At 38.1% G+C, this 16,189-nt stretch overlaps 1 protein-coding gene across 1 annotated transcript; it reads left to right on the top strand.

The window, feature by feature from the left end:
• Positions 1–12,362: 12,362 nt before the first annotated feature.
• Or4x6 (olfactory receptor family 4 subfamily X member 6) lies at positions 12,363–13,292 on the top strand. Its single transcript, NM_001001384.1, has one exon. The coding sequence runs from the start codon at positions 12,363–12,365 to the stop codon at positions 13,290–13,292; it is 930 nt and encodes a 309-aa protein (NP_001001384.1).
• Positions 13,293–16,189: the final 2,897 nt, after the last annotated feature.

Raw genomic sequence — 16,189 nt, 5'->3', positions numbered from 1 at the left:
TATGTAGTTGCCCTTGCATTTGGAGGATAGATATTTAGGATTGAGAGTTCATCTTGGTGGATTTTTCCTTTGATGAATATGAAGTGTCCTTCCTTATCTTTTTTGATGACTTTTAGTTGAAACTTGATTTTATTTGATATTAGAATGGCTACTCCAGCTTGCTTCTTCCGACCATTTGCTAGGAATGTTGTTTTCCAGCCTTTCACTCTGAGGTAGTGTCTGTCTTTGTCTCTGAGGTGTGTTTCCTGTAGGCAGCAGAATGCAGGGTCCTCATTGGGTATCCAGTTTGTAAATCTATGTCTTTTTATTGGGGAGTTGAGACCATTGATGTTGAGAGATATTAAGGAATAGTGATTAGTTCTTCTGGTAATATTCATATTTGTATGTGAGGTTATGTTTGTTAGCTTTTCTTCTCTTTGTTTTGTTGACAAGACGATTTGTTTTTTGCTTTTTCTAGAGTGTAGCTTGCCTCCTTATCTTGGGCTTTAACATTTATTATCTTTTGTAGCGCTGGATTTGTAGAAAGATATTGTGTAAATTTGGTTTTGTCATGGAATATCTTGGTTTCTCCATCTATGTTAATTGAGAGTTTTGCTGGATACAGTAACCTAGGATGGCATTTGTATTCTCTTAGCGTCTGTATGACATCTGTCCAGGATCTTCTGGCTTTCATAGTCTCTGGTGAGAATCTGGTGTGATTCTGATAGGTCTGCCTTTATATGTTACTTGACCTTTTCCCCTTACTGCTTTTAATATTCTTTCTTTATTTTGTGCATTCAGTGTTTTGCCTATTATGTGATGGGAGGAGTGTCTTTTCTGGCCCAATCTATTTGGAGTTCTGTATGCTTCTTGTATATTTATGGGCATCTCTTTGTTTAGGTTAGGGAAGTTTTCTTCTATGATTTTGTTGAAGATGTTTACTGGTTCTTTGAGCTGGGATTCTTCACTCTCTTCTATACCTATTATCCTTACGTTTGATCTTCTCATTGAGTCCTGGATTTCCTGTATGTTTTGGACCAGTAGCTTTTTCCATTTTCCATTATCTTTGATAGTTGTGTCGATGATTTTTATGGAACCTTCTGCTCCTGAGATTCTCTCTTCTATCTCTTGTATTGTGTTGGTGATGCTTGTATCTACGGCTCCTTGTCTCTTCCTTTGGTTTTCTATATCCATGGTTGTTTCCCTGTGTTCTTTGTTTATTGCTTTTATTTCCAATTTTAATTCCTTTAACTGTTTGCTTGTGTTTTCCTGGAATTCTTTCAGGGATTTTTGTGATTCCTCTCTATAGACTTCTACTTGTTTATTTATGTTTTCCTGTGTTTCTCTAAGGGTGTTCTTCATGCCTTTCTTGAAGTCCTTCAGCATCATGATGGAATATGATTTTTAATCTAGATCTTTTTTTTCTGGTGTGTTTCGATATTCATTGTTTGCTTTGGTGAGAATTGGGCTCCGATGACGTCATGTAATCTTGATTTCTGTTGCTTGGGTTCCTGTGCTTGTCTCTTCCCATCAGATTATCTCTGGTGTTACTTTGTTCTGCTATTTCTGACAGTGGCTAGACCGTCCTACAGGCCTGTGTGTCAGATGTGCTGTAGACCTGTTTTCCTGTTTATTTCAGCTTTTATGGGAACAGAGTGTTCTGCCTTTGGGCGTGTGGTCTTTCCTGTGTACTGTTCTTCAGCTGTTCCTATGGGGCTGTGTCCAGAGTCTACCAGGCAGGTCACTTGGAGCAGAAAAGTTGGTCTTACCTGTGGTCCCGGGGCTCAAGTTTCCTCCTGTGGGGTTGCTTTTGAGCTCTCCTTGAGGGCGGCAACCACGAGGGCCTGAGCCACCTTTTCCCGGAGCCCCCGTGCACAGGGGTCCCAGATGGCGTTAGGTGTTTTCCTCTGGAATCAGATATGTGGGCAGAGTGTAGTCTCTTCTGGCTTCCCAGGCATGTCTGCCCCTCTGAACGTTTAGCTCTCCCTTCCATGAGATTTGAGTGCAGAGAACTGTTGATCTGGTCCCTTCAGGTCGGGGTGGTGTCTGGATTGCTGGGAACCTGCAACTCCAGTGCCCCTATCTTCCAGTTCCCAGAGGCCATATACAGTTTCCTCTTTGGCCTGGGATGTGGGCAGGGGTGGGCAGTATAGGTGGTCTCTCCTTATCTGCCGTCTCTTGCATGCCCACCTGTCCAGGCGGTGAGCTCTCTCTCGCAATGGGTTTGGGAGCAGTCCTGAGTTTTTTTATTTTAGCTATTCTTATTGGAGCAAAATAGAATCTTTAAGTTGTTTTGATTTGCAATTCCTGATGACTAAGGATGTTGAGCATTTCTTAGGTACTTCTTAGCCATTTGATATTCCTCAGCTGAGAATTCTTTGTTTAGCTCGGTACCCCATCTTTTGACATGGTTATTTGGCTCTCTGAGTCTACCTTTGTGATTTCTTTGTATATTTTGGATATTACCCCTCCATTGGATGTAGGATTGGTAAAGGTCTTTTCCTAATCTGTTGGTTTCCATTCTGTCCTAATGACAGTGTCCTTTGCCTTATAGAAGCTTTGTAGCTCTATGAGATCCCATTTGTTGATTCTTGATCTTAGAGCATAAGCCATTGGTTTTTCTGTTCAGGACATTTTTTTTTCAGTGTCCATGTGAACGAAACTCTTTCCACTTTTTCTTCTATTAGTTTGAGTATATCTGGTTTGGTGTGGAGGTCCTTGCTTCATTTGGACTTGAGCTTTGTACAGGGTGATAAGAATGGGCCAATTTGCATTGTTCTATATGCTGACTTCTAGTTGAACGAGCACCATTTGTTGAAAATGCTAGCTTTTTTTCCCATTGGATGGTTTTAGCTCCTTTGTTAAGGATCAAGTGACCATAGGTGTTTGGGTTCATTTCTGGGTCTTCACTTCTATTTCACTCATCTACCTGCCTGTCTCTGTACCAATACCATGCAGTTTTTTTTATTACTATTGCTCTGTAATACAGCTGGTTAGGGGTGGTGATTCCCTCAGAAGTTCTTTTGTTGTTGAGTATAGTTTTCACTATCCTGTTTTTTTGTTATTCCATATGAATTTGCAAATTGCTCTTTCTAACTCTTTGGAGAATTGGGTTTGAAATTTGATGGCGATTATATTGAATCTGCAGATTGCTTTTGGCAAAATGGCCATTTTTACTCTATTGATCCTGCTAATCCATGAGCATAGGAGGTCTTTCCATATTCTGATATCTTCTATTTTTTCTTCAGATACTTGAAGTTCTTGTTGTACAGAACTTTCACTTGCTTAGTTAGAGTCACACCAAAGTATTTTATATAATTTGGGACTTTTGTGAACAGTGTCATTTCCCTAATTTCTTTCTCAGCTTGTTTATCCTTTGAGTAGAGGAAGGTTACTGATTTGTTTGAGTTGATTTTATACCCAGTCACTTTGCTGAAGTTGTTTATCAGGCTTAGTAGTTCTCTGGTGGAACTATTTTTTTCACTTAATCATACTATCATATCATGGTCAAATAGTGGTATTTTGACTTCTTCCTTTCCAATTTGAACCCCTTTGAGGTATTTTTGTTGTCCTATTGCTTTGGCTAGGACTTTGCATACTATATTTAATAGGGAGCGAGTGGGCAGCCTTGTCTAGTACCTGATTTTAGTGGGATTGTTTCAAGTTTCTCTCCATTTAGTTTAGTATATATTGCTTTTACTACGTTTAGGTATGGTCCTGTTATTTCCAGTACTTTTATTATGAAGTGGTGTTGAATTTTGTCAAATGCTTATTTTTTTGAGTTTGTTTATATAGTGGCTCATAATGATGGATTTCCGTGTATTGCACCAAACCTGCATCCCTGAGATGAAGTCTACTTGATCATTATGAGTGATTGTTTTGATGAGTCCTTGGATTTGGTTTGCAAGAATTTTATTGAGTATTTTTGTGTCAATATTCATAAGGAATATTGGTCTGAAGTTCTCTTTCTTTGTTGGGTCTTTGTGTGGTTCAGTTATAAGTGTAATTGAGGCTTCTTAGAATGAGTTTGGTAGTGCTCCATCTGTTTCTATTTTGTGGAACATTTTGGACAATGTTGATAAGAGGTCTTCTATGATGGTCTGATAGAATTCTGTACTAAATTCACCTGGTCCTGGACTCTTTTTGGTTGGGAGACTTTTAATAACTGCTTTAGTTTCTTTAGGAGGTATGGGGTTGTTTAGATGGCATATCTGATCCTGATTTAACTTTGGTACCTGGTATTTGTCTAGGGAATTGTCCATTTCGTCCAGATTCTCCAGTTTTGTTAAATATAGGCTTTTGTAGTAGGATCTGATGATTTTTTTAGTTTCCTCAGATTCTGTTGTCATGTATCCCTTTTCCTTTCTTATTTTGTTAATTTGGATACTGTCTCTGTGCCCTCTGGTTAGTCTGGCTAATGGTTTATGTATCTTGTTGATTTTCTCAAAGAGCCAGCTCCTGATTTTGTTGATTCTTTGTATAGTCCTATTTGTTTCTACTTGGTTGATTTCAGCCCTGAGTTTGATTATTTCCTGCCTTCTACTCCTCTTGGTTGTATTTGCTTCTCTTTCTTCTAGAGCATTTCGGTGTTCTGTCAAGCTGTTAATGTATGCTTTCTCCTCTTTCTTCTTGGAGGCACTCAGAGCTATGATTTTTTTCTCTTAGCACTGCTTTCCTTATGTCCCATAAGTTTGGGTATGTCATGCCTTCATTTTCACTAAATTCTAAAAATTCTTTAATTTCCTTCTTAATTTCTTCCTTGACCAAGTTTTCATTGAATAGAGTTTTGTTCAACTTCCATGTATACGTGGGTTTTCTGTTGTTTTTGTTTTTATTGAAGACCTGCCTTAGTCTGTGGTGATCTGATAGGACGCATGGGATTATTTCAATCTTGTATCTGTTGAGGCCTGTTTTGTGACCAAATTGTGTTCAATTTTGGAAGGTACATTAAGGTGTTAAGAAGAAGTTATATTCTTTTGTTTTAGGATGAAACATTCTATAAATATTCCTTAAGTCCATTTGGTTCATAACTGCTGTTAGTTTTTCTATGCCTGTTTAATTTCTGTTTCCATGATCTGCCCATTGACGAGAGTAGGGTGTTGAAATATCCTACTATTACTGTTTGAGGTACCGTGTGCAATTTGAGCTTTAGTAAGGTTCCTTTTATGAATGTAGGTGCCCTTGTATTTGGAGCATAGATATGTAGGATTGATAGTTCATCTTGGTGCGTTTTTCCTTTGATGAATATGAAGCATTCTTCCTTATCTTTTTTAATAACTTTGGTTGAAAGGCAATTTTATTTGATATTAGAATGGCTACAACAGCTTTTTTTTTTTGCACCATTTGCTTGGAAAATAGTTTTCTGCCTTTTACTCTGAGGTAGTGTCTGTCTTTGTTACTGAGGTGTGTTTCCTATATGGAGAAAAATGCTGGATCCTCTTTAAGTTCCCAGTTTGCTAGTCTATACCTTTTTATTGGGTAATTGAGTCTATTGATATTAAGAGATATTAAGGAATAGTGATTGTTGCTTCTTGTTATTTTTTGGTCAACGTGGAATTATGTTTGTGTGTCTCTCTTCTTTTGGTGTTTTTGCAAGGAGATTACTTTCTTACTTATTTTAGGGTGTAGCTTCTCTCCTTATGTTGGAGTTTTCCATCTATTAATCTTTGTAGGGCTGGCTTTGTGGAAAGATATTGTGTTAATTTGGTTTGCCATGGAATACTTTGTTTCCACCGTCTATGGTAACGGAGAATTTTGTTGTATATAGTAGCCTGGGCTGGCATTTGTGTTCTCTTAGGGTCTGTAAGACATCTGCCAATAGTCTCTGGTGAGAAGTCTGATGTAATTCTGCTGGGTCTGCCTTTATAAGTTACTTGACTCTTACTGCTTTTACACTTCTTTCTTTGTTTTGTGCATTTGGTGTTTTGACTATTATGTGACGGGAGGAATTTCCCTTCTGGTCCAATCTATTTGGAGCTCTGTAGGCTTCTTGTATGATTATGGGTATCTCTTTCTTCAGGTTAGGGAAGTTTTCTTCTAAAATTTTGTTGAAGATATTTACTGGCCATTTAAGTTGGAGTCTCCATTCTCTTCTATACCTATTATTCTTAGGTTTCATCTTCTCATTGTATCCTGGATTTCCTGGATGTTTTGTGCTTGGTGTTTTTTGCATTTTATGTTATCTTTGATGGTTGTGTCAATGTTTTCTATGGTATCTTCTGCCCCTGAGATTCTTTCTTCTATCTCTTATATTCTGTTGGTGATGCTTACATCTATGGCTCCTAATCTCTTCCCTAGGTTTTCTATCTCCAGTGTTGTCTTCCTTTGTGCTTTCTTTATTGTTTCTATTTCCATTTTTAAATACTGGATGGTTTTGTCCCTTTCCTTCACCTGTTCGTGTGTTTTCCTCTAATTCTTTAAGGGATTCTTGTGTTTTCTGTTTAAGAGTTTATATTTGTTTACTCATGTTGTCCTGTATTTTTTAAGGGAGTTATTTATGTTCTTCTTAAGGTCCTCCATCATCATCATCAAATGTGATTTTAAATCCAAATCTTGCTTTTCTGGTGTATGTGGATATTCAGTATTTGTTCTGTTGGGAGAGTTGGGCTCTGATGGTGCCAAGTAGTCTTGGTTTCTGTTGCTTAGGTTCCTGTGCTTCCCTCTTGCCATCAGATTGTCTTTGGTGTTGGCTTGTCTGTAAGTGGCTTGGGCCTCCTGTAGGTTTGTGTGGTAGCATTCCTGTAGACCTGTTTTCTTTCAGCAGGATCTGGGAACAGAAAGCTCTGCTCTCAGGTGTGTAGGTGCTCCTGGTGACTGGCTTTTAGCTTTCAGTGCAGGCAGAAACCTGAAGGGTCCTGCCCCTGACTGCTTCTAAGTCCCTGTGCCCACAGGGTGTAGATGGCACTAGGTAATTTCCTCTTGGGTCAGGAATGTGGGCAGAAGGTATTTGTCTCCTCTGGGTTCTCAGGAGTGTCTGCATTTCTGAGGGTCCAGCTCTATCCCACATAGGATCCAGGTTCAGGGAACTGTTGTACTGGTTTAGTTCAGTTACAGGCCCAGCTAGAATCCAGCTGGTTCCTGCCACTGACTCTTCCTATATTCCTGTATCGGGAGGCACTATGCAGTTTCCTCTTTGGCCTAGAATGTGGGTAGAAGTGGACAGAAGTGGGCAGAAATGGCAGTCTTTCCTGAGGTCTCAAAAGTGTCCGAATTTCTGGGAGTTCGGATCTCTCCCCCATGGGATTTGTTTGGAAGATTTTTAATGACTGGTTTTATTTCCTTAGAGCTTATAGAACTATCCATATTATTTATCCGATCTTGATTTAGCTTTGGTAATTAGTATCTGACTAGAAAATTATCCATTTTATTTAGATCTTCAAATTTTGTAAAGTACAGGCTTTTGAAGTGAGACCTAATGGTCCTTTGAATTCCAGTGTCTATTATTATGTCTCCTTTTCATTTCTGATTTTGTTAATTTGGATACTGTCTCTGTGCCTTTCATTTAGTTTGGATAAAGATTTTTCTATCTTGTTGACAGATAAAAAGACCTAATTCTTGGTTTTGTTGATTCTTAACTTTATTTTAGCCCTGAGTTTGATTTTTTCCTACCATCTACTCTTGTGTATGTTTACTCTTTTTTCTAGAGCCTTCAGATATACTTTTGATTTGTTAGTATGATAACTCTTCAATTTATTTATGGAGGCACTTAGTTCCATGAGCTTTCCCCTTAGCACTGCTTTCATATATTCCATAAGTTTGGGTATATACTGCCATCCTTTTTATTGAATTGTGACTGATTTTATGGTCAATTTTGGAGAACATTCTATGAGGTGATGAGAGGAAGGAATATTCTTCTGTATTTGGTTCAAATGTTCTCTATCTATCTGTTAGGTACATTTGAATTATACCCTCTATTAGTTTTGTTATTTCTCTGTTTAGTTTCTATCTCAATGATCTGTCAATTGCTAAGAGTGGGGTATTAATTTGTGGGGTTTTATGTGCTATTAAAGCTTTAGTAATGTTTCTTTTATGAATGTGGGTACCCTTTCATTTGGAACATAGATGTTCAAAATTGAAACTTCCTTTTGGTGGAATTTTCCTTTGGTGAGTGTGAAGTGTCCTTCCCTGTATCTTTTGAGTACTTTCAGTTGTAATTCTGTCATATTAGATATTACAATGTTCATCCAGCTTTATTCTTGGGTCAGTTTGCTTGGAAAACCTTTTTCTAGTCCTTTGTACTGAGATTATGACTGTTGCTGAGATGTGTTTCTTGTAAGGGGCAGATGAAGGATTCTGTTTACACATTCATTCTGTTAGCCTGTGTCTTTCTACTGGGGAATTGGGTCCATTGATGTTGAGTAATATTTTGACCAATGATTCTTACTTCCTATTATGCTGTGTGTGGCAGTTGAGTGTGTGTGTGTGTGTGTGTGTGTGTGTATGTGTGTGTGTTTGTATGTGTGTGTATTTCTCTTCTATTTGTTTTAATGGTACGAAATTATTTATTTCTTGTGTTTTTCTAAGTATAGTTAGCCTCGTTGGTTTGGAACTTTCCTTGCAGTATTCTCTGTAGGGTGGATTAGTGGAAAGATATTGTTTAAATTTGGGTTTGTCATGGAATATCTTGATTTCTCCATTTATGGTGATTGAAAGTTTTGTTGGGTATAGTAGTCTGGGCTGACATCTGTGGACTCTTAGGATCTGTAGGACCTCTGCTCAGGCCATTCTAGCTTTTAGAGTCTCAGATGAAAAGTCCAGTGTAATTCTGATAGGTATATCTTTATATGTTATTTGGCCCTTTTCCCATGCTGCTTTTTAAAAATTTTGATCTGTTTAGTGTTTTGATTTTTATGTGATCTATTCTACTTGGTGTTCTGTAAGCTTCTTTCACTTTTATAGGCATCCCTTTTTATTTAGATTAGAGAAATTTTTATCTATGATTTTGTTGAAGATGTTTCTATTCCTGTCCCTCCCCCCTCCTCCTCCTCCTCCTCCTCTTCTATTCCTATTATTCTTAGGTTTGGTCTTTTCACAGTGTTCCATATTTCCTGGATAAACATCAACTTTATAGATTTTGCATTTTCTTTGACTGATATATTGACTTCTTCTATCATACCTCTGCATCTGAGATTCTCCCTTCCAACTCCTGTATTCTGTTGGTTATGCTTTTGTCTATAGTTCCTGTTTTCTTTTCCAGGTTTTCCGTCTTCGTGATTGGCTTAGTTTGTGTTTTCTTTATAGATTTCATTTCCCTTTTCAGGTCTTGGACAGTTTTATTCATATCCTTCACCTGGCTGATTGTATTTACCTGTATTTCTTTATATTTATTTGCTTCCTCTTTTAATGCCTCTACCTGTTTGAATGTATTTTTCTGTATTTCCTTAAGGGATTTATTCCTGTCCTCTTTAAAGACCTCTATCACCTTTACAAAATTGGATTTAAGATCCTCTTCTTGTGCTTCAGTTTCATTAGCATATCCGGGGTTTGTTGTAGTGGGATAGCTGGACTCTGATGGTGCCATATGGTCCTGGTTCTTGTTGATTATGTTCTTACACTGCTGTACTTTAGTCATCTGCTTTGCCCTGGTGTTGGCTGGATAATCCTGATGTCAGCAGGACTCTCAAGAAGGTAGTGTTCTTGGGCCTGACAATGGAAATCAGGGTACACTTCTCTGTTGGCTGTACCTCAGGAAGCTCCTACTCTGCAGTCTATGTTGCTGATGAGCCCTGCTCTGTAGACTGTGTCTCAGTCAGACCAGCTGGGGTGGCAGGAAGATCCAACTAGAATTGGTGGTTAAGCAGTGTTTCAAGATAGTTAGTTTTGAGGCCCATGGGAATGTTTCCATGGGAAGGCAGGGCACTCTTCTGGTCCCACAAAACTTCAGACTAGGGAGTAAGCCCAGAGCTAGACAACTGGGGTTCCAGGGATCACATGGGCAACTCATTTCTGCCAGCTATCCTAGAATCCAATATTTTCTTAATGTCATTGGACATTTTCCTCCCTTCTATGTTGGAAAATGGGAAAATGTTTTTAGACAGAACTACCTTCTCTAAGGGAAAGCCACTACTTGCTTCTAGTCTTTGTTTCATACTACTTATTCTGTTTTTATTCTACCACAGACAATAGATGTCCTTTTTTAATTTCCAGACATGTACGTTTACTAATCCTTGGGTCACTCTGGATAGTAGTGCCATTTTATATGAAGCCTGCAGATGAAACTTATGATGGGTAGATGAATTATCATCATATAACAGATCCATGTGTGTCAATGTTCTGTGAACAATGGGTGAATTCAACTGAATTGCATTATCTCTGATGTCTAATGTTTCTTATAGAGGATTTAGAAGTCTTGCTTCCCATGAGGCATTATTAGGCATTATTAGGAAGAGGAGAGACTGTACATCTCTGGGGATCTCCTTCCTCCCATCTGATCATGTCCTATCCCTTGAGGTCATCTAGGCAGCATGAATTTAAGACTGAGCTATCTGAGTGCTCAGATTTCTATGGCACATCTGAAGCAAGTCTGCTTTTCCTTTACTTGAAAAATCAGGTAGATTTGAAGTTGTAAGTTTAAAACTGCAAGGGGAGCAGGTCTATCCTGGTACTCCAGGGAGGCAGGAGTAGGTCATAGTTGGCTTAGTGCTTCTCCATTGGTCACAGAGAAACAGCATGAGTCCAGAGGCTGCTTTTGCATCTGTATATTCAGAGCAGCAAAATTACATGGACTTTGTTGTGGCCTTAGCTTTGTCTTCGGGGGTATCTTTCATATGTGATGACTCAATATATTTGGAAAGAAAAGGGTGGGGTGTCATGAAATTCATAAACACTTCACATACTAGCTGTGAAGTGGTAAGAAAGGAACAGCCTCTGCCTTTAGGAAGATCATACTATAGCTAGAGAGAAGACTGCATAGATAATTTCTATTCAGTGTGGTAAGTGCTCTGATTCCAAAATGTCATAAGGTAAATGGGGCCACTGATTTTGAGGACCTATGGATGTGGGAGGATGTGGAGTTTCTATCTCTGATAAAAACACAAAGAGACATTTGAAGAGAACTTGTACCAGGAGACTAGGTAGAGATTTACAGTCTCGATTCCTGAACTATGTGTCTCTGTATTATATCATTTGGAATATTATCCTCTAAGAAGTTAAAGAACTTTCTAGAAATCACAGAATTGCCACTGTAGGAAACTTGAATGTGTGAGGACAGGAGTCTGGCTTGTGAGCAGTACCTTCCTTCATAAATGGATTTTTGGTCTTCATCTTCTTTTTGTTTCTGTGTTTTTACTAGTTTGTCCCTTTTGACCTGTAGGAAAGTCAATCATGTCACCAGTCTAAGCCATGGAGGAAGGGAAACTTTGTGATATGAATGGAAGCCATCTGGCTCCTATTCTTAGATGCTCTTGAGTCTTATTATAGGAGAGGCTCTGGAGATGCATACCGTCTTCCACTACTTTGGACCAGTCTAGTGTGTATCGGGATAGTTTTCAAGTCAGTCAGTGTCAGTGGTAGTCTGGATGATTTCTTGAGGAGAGGGATAAATGTCTGTGGGTAAGGATGACCCTGAGCATGAGTCAGCACCTTAAAAGTGTAGCAGACTGCCGACACTGAGGGCATATGTTTGGAGGAAATGAGCATGCCCACAAAGAAGAAAATTGAGCATGGGCTGGATTATGATGGCGTCATCATTTAAATGACTATAGAGAGTCAGGATTTGGTGGGGAAACAGAAAGAAGGTCACAGACCATGACTGTATAGGCTTGTGGCTCTCTCAAGAGATGCTGAATGTCAAGGGAGGTGTATCATGGACTTGTCTTCTGAAGGCCCCAATGACTATGTGAGAGGTTAAATAACATCTCCTAACCCCTAATCCAAGAAAGGAAAATGAGCCAGGAGAAAGGGAAAGAATAAAATCTTTAGTGAAAACCACAGTAAAAATGTCAAAAATATGAGAAAATCATCAAGCTTGGATATTTCAACACTCTCCTGAACATCTGTTGAACAATGAGTGGATTTTTTGAGTTTATGAGTAGTCACCCGTCTTCAATTCTACTTTCTGCAACAAGGTCATTTGATCGTAGGCTGAGACATTTCTTAATGATTCCTTCTTGACTATACGTAAAGTTCAAAGTCCCTAACACTCATTTACCATATCAGCGGTGTTTGTTGTCTTCAGCTGTATATTTAGTTACTTTCTCCATAATTGCAGCCAAACACAATGAACTCATGCTTTCTCTGTCTCTTTGGTATGCTTTTATTTAATTATTAACTCTTTCATATTTTTAATACATAATACAAGGTTTGTTACAAAAGATTTTATTTAAATTATGTATTCATGAAGCATTTTGTATCATTTCAGATCATACCATCCAACTTACTCCCTCATGGCTCACCTACTCAATGTGACTGAGTTCATTTTCCTGGGACTCTCTCCCAATAAAGAGGGGCAGAGAGTTTGCTTTGTGCTATTTCTGCTCCTGTACATGGCCATTGTGCTTGGGAATCTTCTTATGGTGGTCACTGTGGCAGCCAGCAGAAATCTTGGATCCCCAATGTACTTCTTCCTCAGCTTCCTCTCCTTTGTGGAGATCTGCTACTCCTCCACAACAGCCCCCAAACTCATCTTTGATCTCCTTGCTGAAAAGAAATCCATATCTGTGTGGGGCTGCATGACACAGCTTTTCTTCATGCACTTCTTTGGTGGCACTGAGATTTTCCTGCTCACCATGATGGCCTATGACCGCTATGTGGCAATCTGCAAGCCCCTGCACTACACCAGCATCATGAACCAACAGGTGTGTGCTGTCCTTGTAGGATCAGCTTGGATAGGAGGCTTTGTGCATTCCTTTTCCCAGATCCTTCTTATTCTTCCTTTATCTTTCTGTGGCCCCAATGTCATTGACCATTATTTCTGTGACTTGCTTCCTGTGCTTAAACTTGCCTGTTCAGACACCTTCCTCATTGGTCTGCTGATTGTTGTCAATGGAGGGACACTGTCTGTGATCAGCTTTGTGGTCCTCTTAGCATCCTATCTGGTCATCTTGTTCCACCTGAGAACTCAGAGTGCTGAGGGACGGCGCAAAGCTCTGTCCACCTGTGGGTCCCATGTCACTGTGGTTATATTGTTCTTTGGTCCATGTGTCTTCATCTATTCGAGGCCTTCTGATACCCTGCCTGTAGACAAGATGATAGCTGTGTTCTACACGGTGATAACTCCCCTCCTCAATCCTCTCATCTACTCCCTGAGAAATGCAGAAGTGAAGAAAGCCATGAAGAATCTATGGTTCCGGATAATGAAAGCAGATGAGAAATAGAGTCTGGATATTGGCTATTGGGATTGGAATGGTGCTGAGTCTAAACTGATGAGCACTGAGGGTCTGGAAGGCTCATTTAGCATTATTGTAGCTGATAAATATCTTCTAAAATATTGTAAATTAGGCCCTGTTATGAAAATACTGTTATATAATTGGCTATTTCTGATCATTTGCATTACAACTTTCCATAATACTGTAGCAAATATTTGCAGCAGAATATTAGCCTATTCTTATTTTGGGTCATATTTACTTTTTGTGGTAATGTTACTATGACATGGAAGAGAAATATTTTTGCTTCATAGAGTTAATTTGAAAAATTGGTCTTACAAATGCAGTCTTGATAGAAACAAATTCTTAATTTAAGAGAATATTTTTTCATTCATTTTGAATGTGAAATGTTAGTAAGCTATATTACTATATCTTGACAGATCCTTCTTAATTATAAAAGGAAACATGTACCTCATAACTACCTCTTATATTATTACCCACAGTAAACATCACCAGCAATGAGATAATTTGATGATACACAACTCCTTATGTGATGTACTCCAGAGTCATACAAAATCATTAATGTGTTATCTTACCAAAACATATAACCTAACCATTATTGTATAATATGTTAATAGAAAATACAACTGAATGATGTTTTGTAACATTACTGGTATTTATTGTTCATAACTATTAAGAACAAGAATTACTGAAGAATTTTATCTCCTTCAAACTACTCTTAAGGGTATGCTGCAAGGTGAGCAGTAGATGCCAACAAAAAAAATGAATTCAATGGCATCTTTGGAGGTTTTTCTCTCATGATATTGTGCCTAAAATTTTCTTTTCTTTTCTTAAAAATATTTATCATATGTAAAAAATATATTTATAATATATAATACATTATATGTAATATACATATAATACATATGTATCATGTAACATATGATATAATATGTAACAGGAATATAAAAAATGTAGTATGTTTTATATAATATGTAATATATAATACATAAGATACATGTTATGTGATATATCATAAATACACAATATATAATATGCATTATATAATATAAATATAATGTAAATATAACATTAATTAGATAGATGTCTTCTTTACTTTCATAGCAATTGAACACCATTACCTACTCAGCAGTGTGTTTACATGTGTATGAACCTGTGTGTAGAGACAAGAGGTATGTAAGCTTTAGTCATTCTCCATTCCATTCTATCAGCCATGGCATACTAAGAAAATTATAAGCTCACTTTGATATGTCGGTATTCAATCTTCTTTTCTTTCCAAAAGAAGTTTTATTGGGAAGTGAAGATGCTGTCTGTAACATAAATCAATATTGTTTATTTTGTAAGTGATAAATAAGTGTCTTGGTTAATATAAGATATAGAAGGATTAGCAAATTTCCTTGAATAATGAACATTGTTTGCAGCTTTGAACATTGAATTTTGATATTCATGTAGTGTACTGGGCTTCTAATGGGAGGTGATACCACATCTGGACTTTGTTTTACACTTCTCAGAACTATGGAGAAGTAGATGATGGGACATGCATGTCCTAGATAAATTTTCTCATATTGTGGGTGGGTAGGTTCCACAACACCTAGTAATTTGATTCAATAGAATCATGTATGAGTTTTGTAAGTTTGAACACATTTCCTCACTTTTCTGAACCCTACTTGTTTAATCTAATAGGAGTGCTTGTTGCCATGGAGAATGCTACTTTCCCTATATGAGACATTGAAAAGCAAAAAGTTAAAGAAATGCAAATGTAGTATTTGCTTTGAAATTACATCTTGCCACTGGGGAGCTCCAGTTTTTCCTGATGCCCCTTCACCATGTTCTGAGAATTTGTTAAAAAATGCTTATAATTGTTAGAATGAAGAATTGGAAGACTCTTACAACAGATGTTAGAGAGAGCTGGGGTAGTTCTACAATTTCTCCTTTGGCTATTCTCTCATCTTTCTAATGAATGAGGTGGACAAGATGAGCTCAAAGACCATTCTATGACTCTGACATAGCGAAAGCAAGTGTGTCAGGTGGCCTGGATTTCCTTGACCGGACTTTTTCTGTAACTCGCTGATATTATGGGTACAATGACATGTGAGAGACCAGATAGGCCACCTGGAGCCATTTGAGGATGTCCTAGTGGCTGTGATGTTGGATTCCTCTTCATCACTAACCTGACCCAAAAGGAAGGAGGACCTTTGGGACCAGAGCATCAGGGAGCAATCATAAGAGGCAAGCATAAATCTTGTCTTTATAATTGGATTAATTAGAGAGAGATCTCTTAACCATGAAAAAAGCAAATGCGAAATTGACCTTTGCTGTTCTCAGAAATTCCCCAGGCAGTGAATGCTCAGGGAATTCAGCTCTCTGATCTAAATTCTTTATCTCTTACACCTTAAAGATACTTGGTGAGCAAACATTTCTAACTTGCTTTTCATAGGTTTAAGTAGAATAATTGTATTATACTCCTCTGTCTCTTTCCTAATGAGATAGTAATTAAGAGCTTTAGTTGGTACACAGAGAGGTATTAGCATTGAGAACATGTGCTCCCTTTGGGTGGAGCAGATTCTGAGTCTGTTGCATTTACTGGGCTCTTCCAAAGAAGGAAAAACACTAGGGTGAGGCCTTTCACACACTGGCACATTCCTCCTCTCTCTTCATTTTTCTCTTTCTCTCTCCTTTATTCTCTAATGAAATCTCATGTATCCAAGTGTAGTGCCATATACATTGGGGATGAGCTTAAACTTCTGATCTTCATGCTACCACCTTCAAATGCTGGGATTATAGGTATGTGCCACAAGAACAAGTCTTATGTGATCCTGGAGCTTTCTGCATATTAGTAAGCCCTCTACCAACTGAGAAGCACACCAAGTCTCTACATTGTCCAATTT

The sequence above is a fragment of the Rattus norvegicus genome, chromosome 3 (genome assembly GCF_036323735.1).
Source record: "Rattus norvegicus strain BN/NHsdMcwi chromosome 3, GRCr8, whole genome shotgun sequence".
NCBI lineage: Eukaryota > Metazoa > Chordata > Mammalia > Rodentia > Muridae > Rattus > Rattus norvegicus.
Note: the sequence above shows the minus strand (reverse complement) of the source record. Positions and strands in the feature narration are given on the sequence as shown.

Coding starts and splice junctions, on each gene's coding strand:
- Or4x6 (NM_001001384.1), top strand. CDS start 12,363: ATGGCTCACCTACTCAATGTGACTGAGTTCATTTTCCTGGGACTCTCT.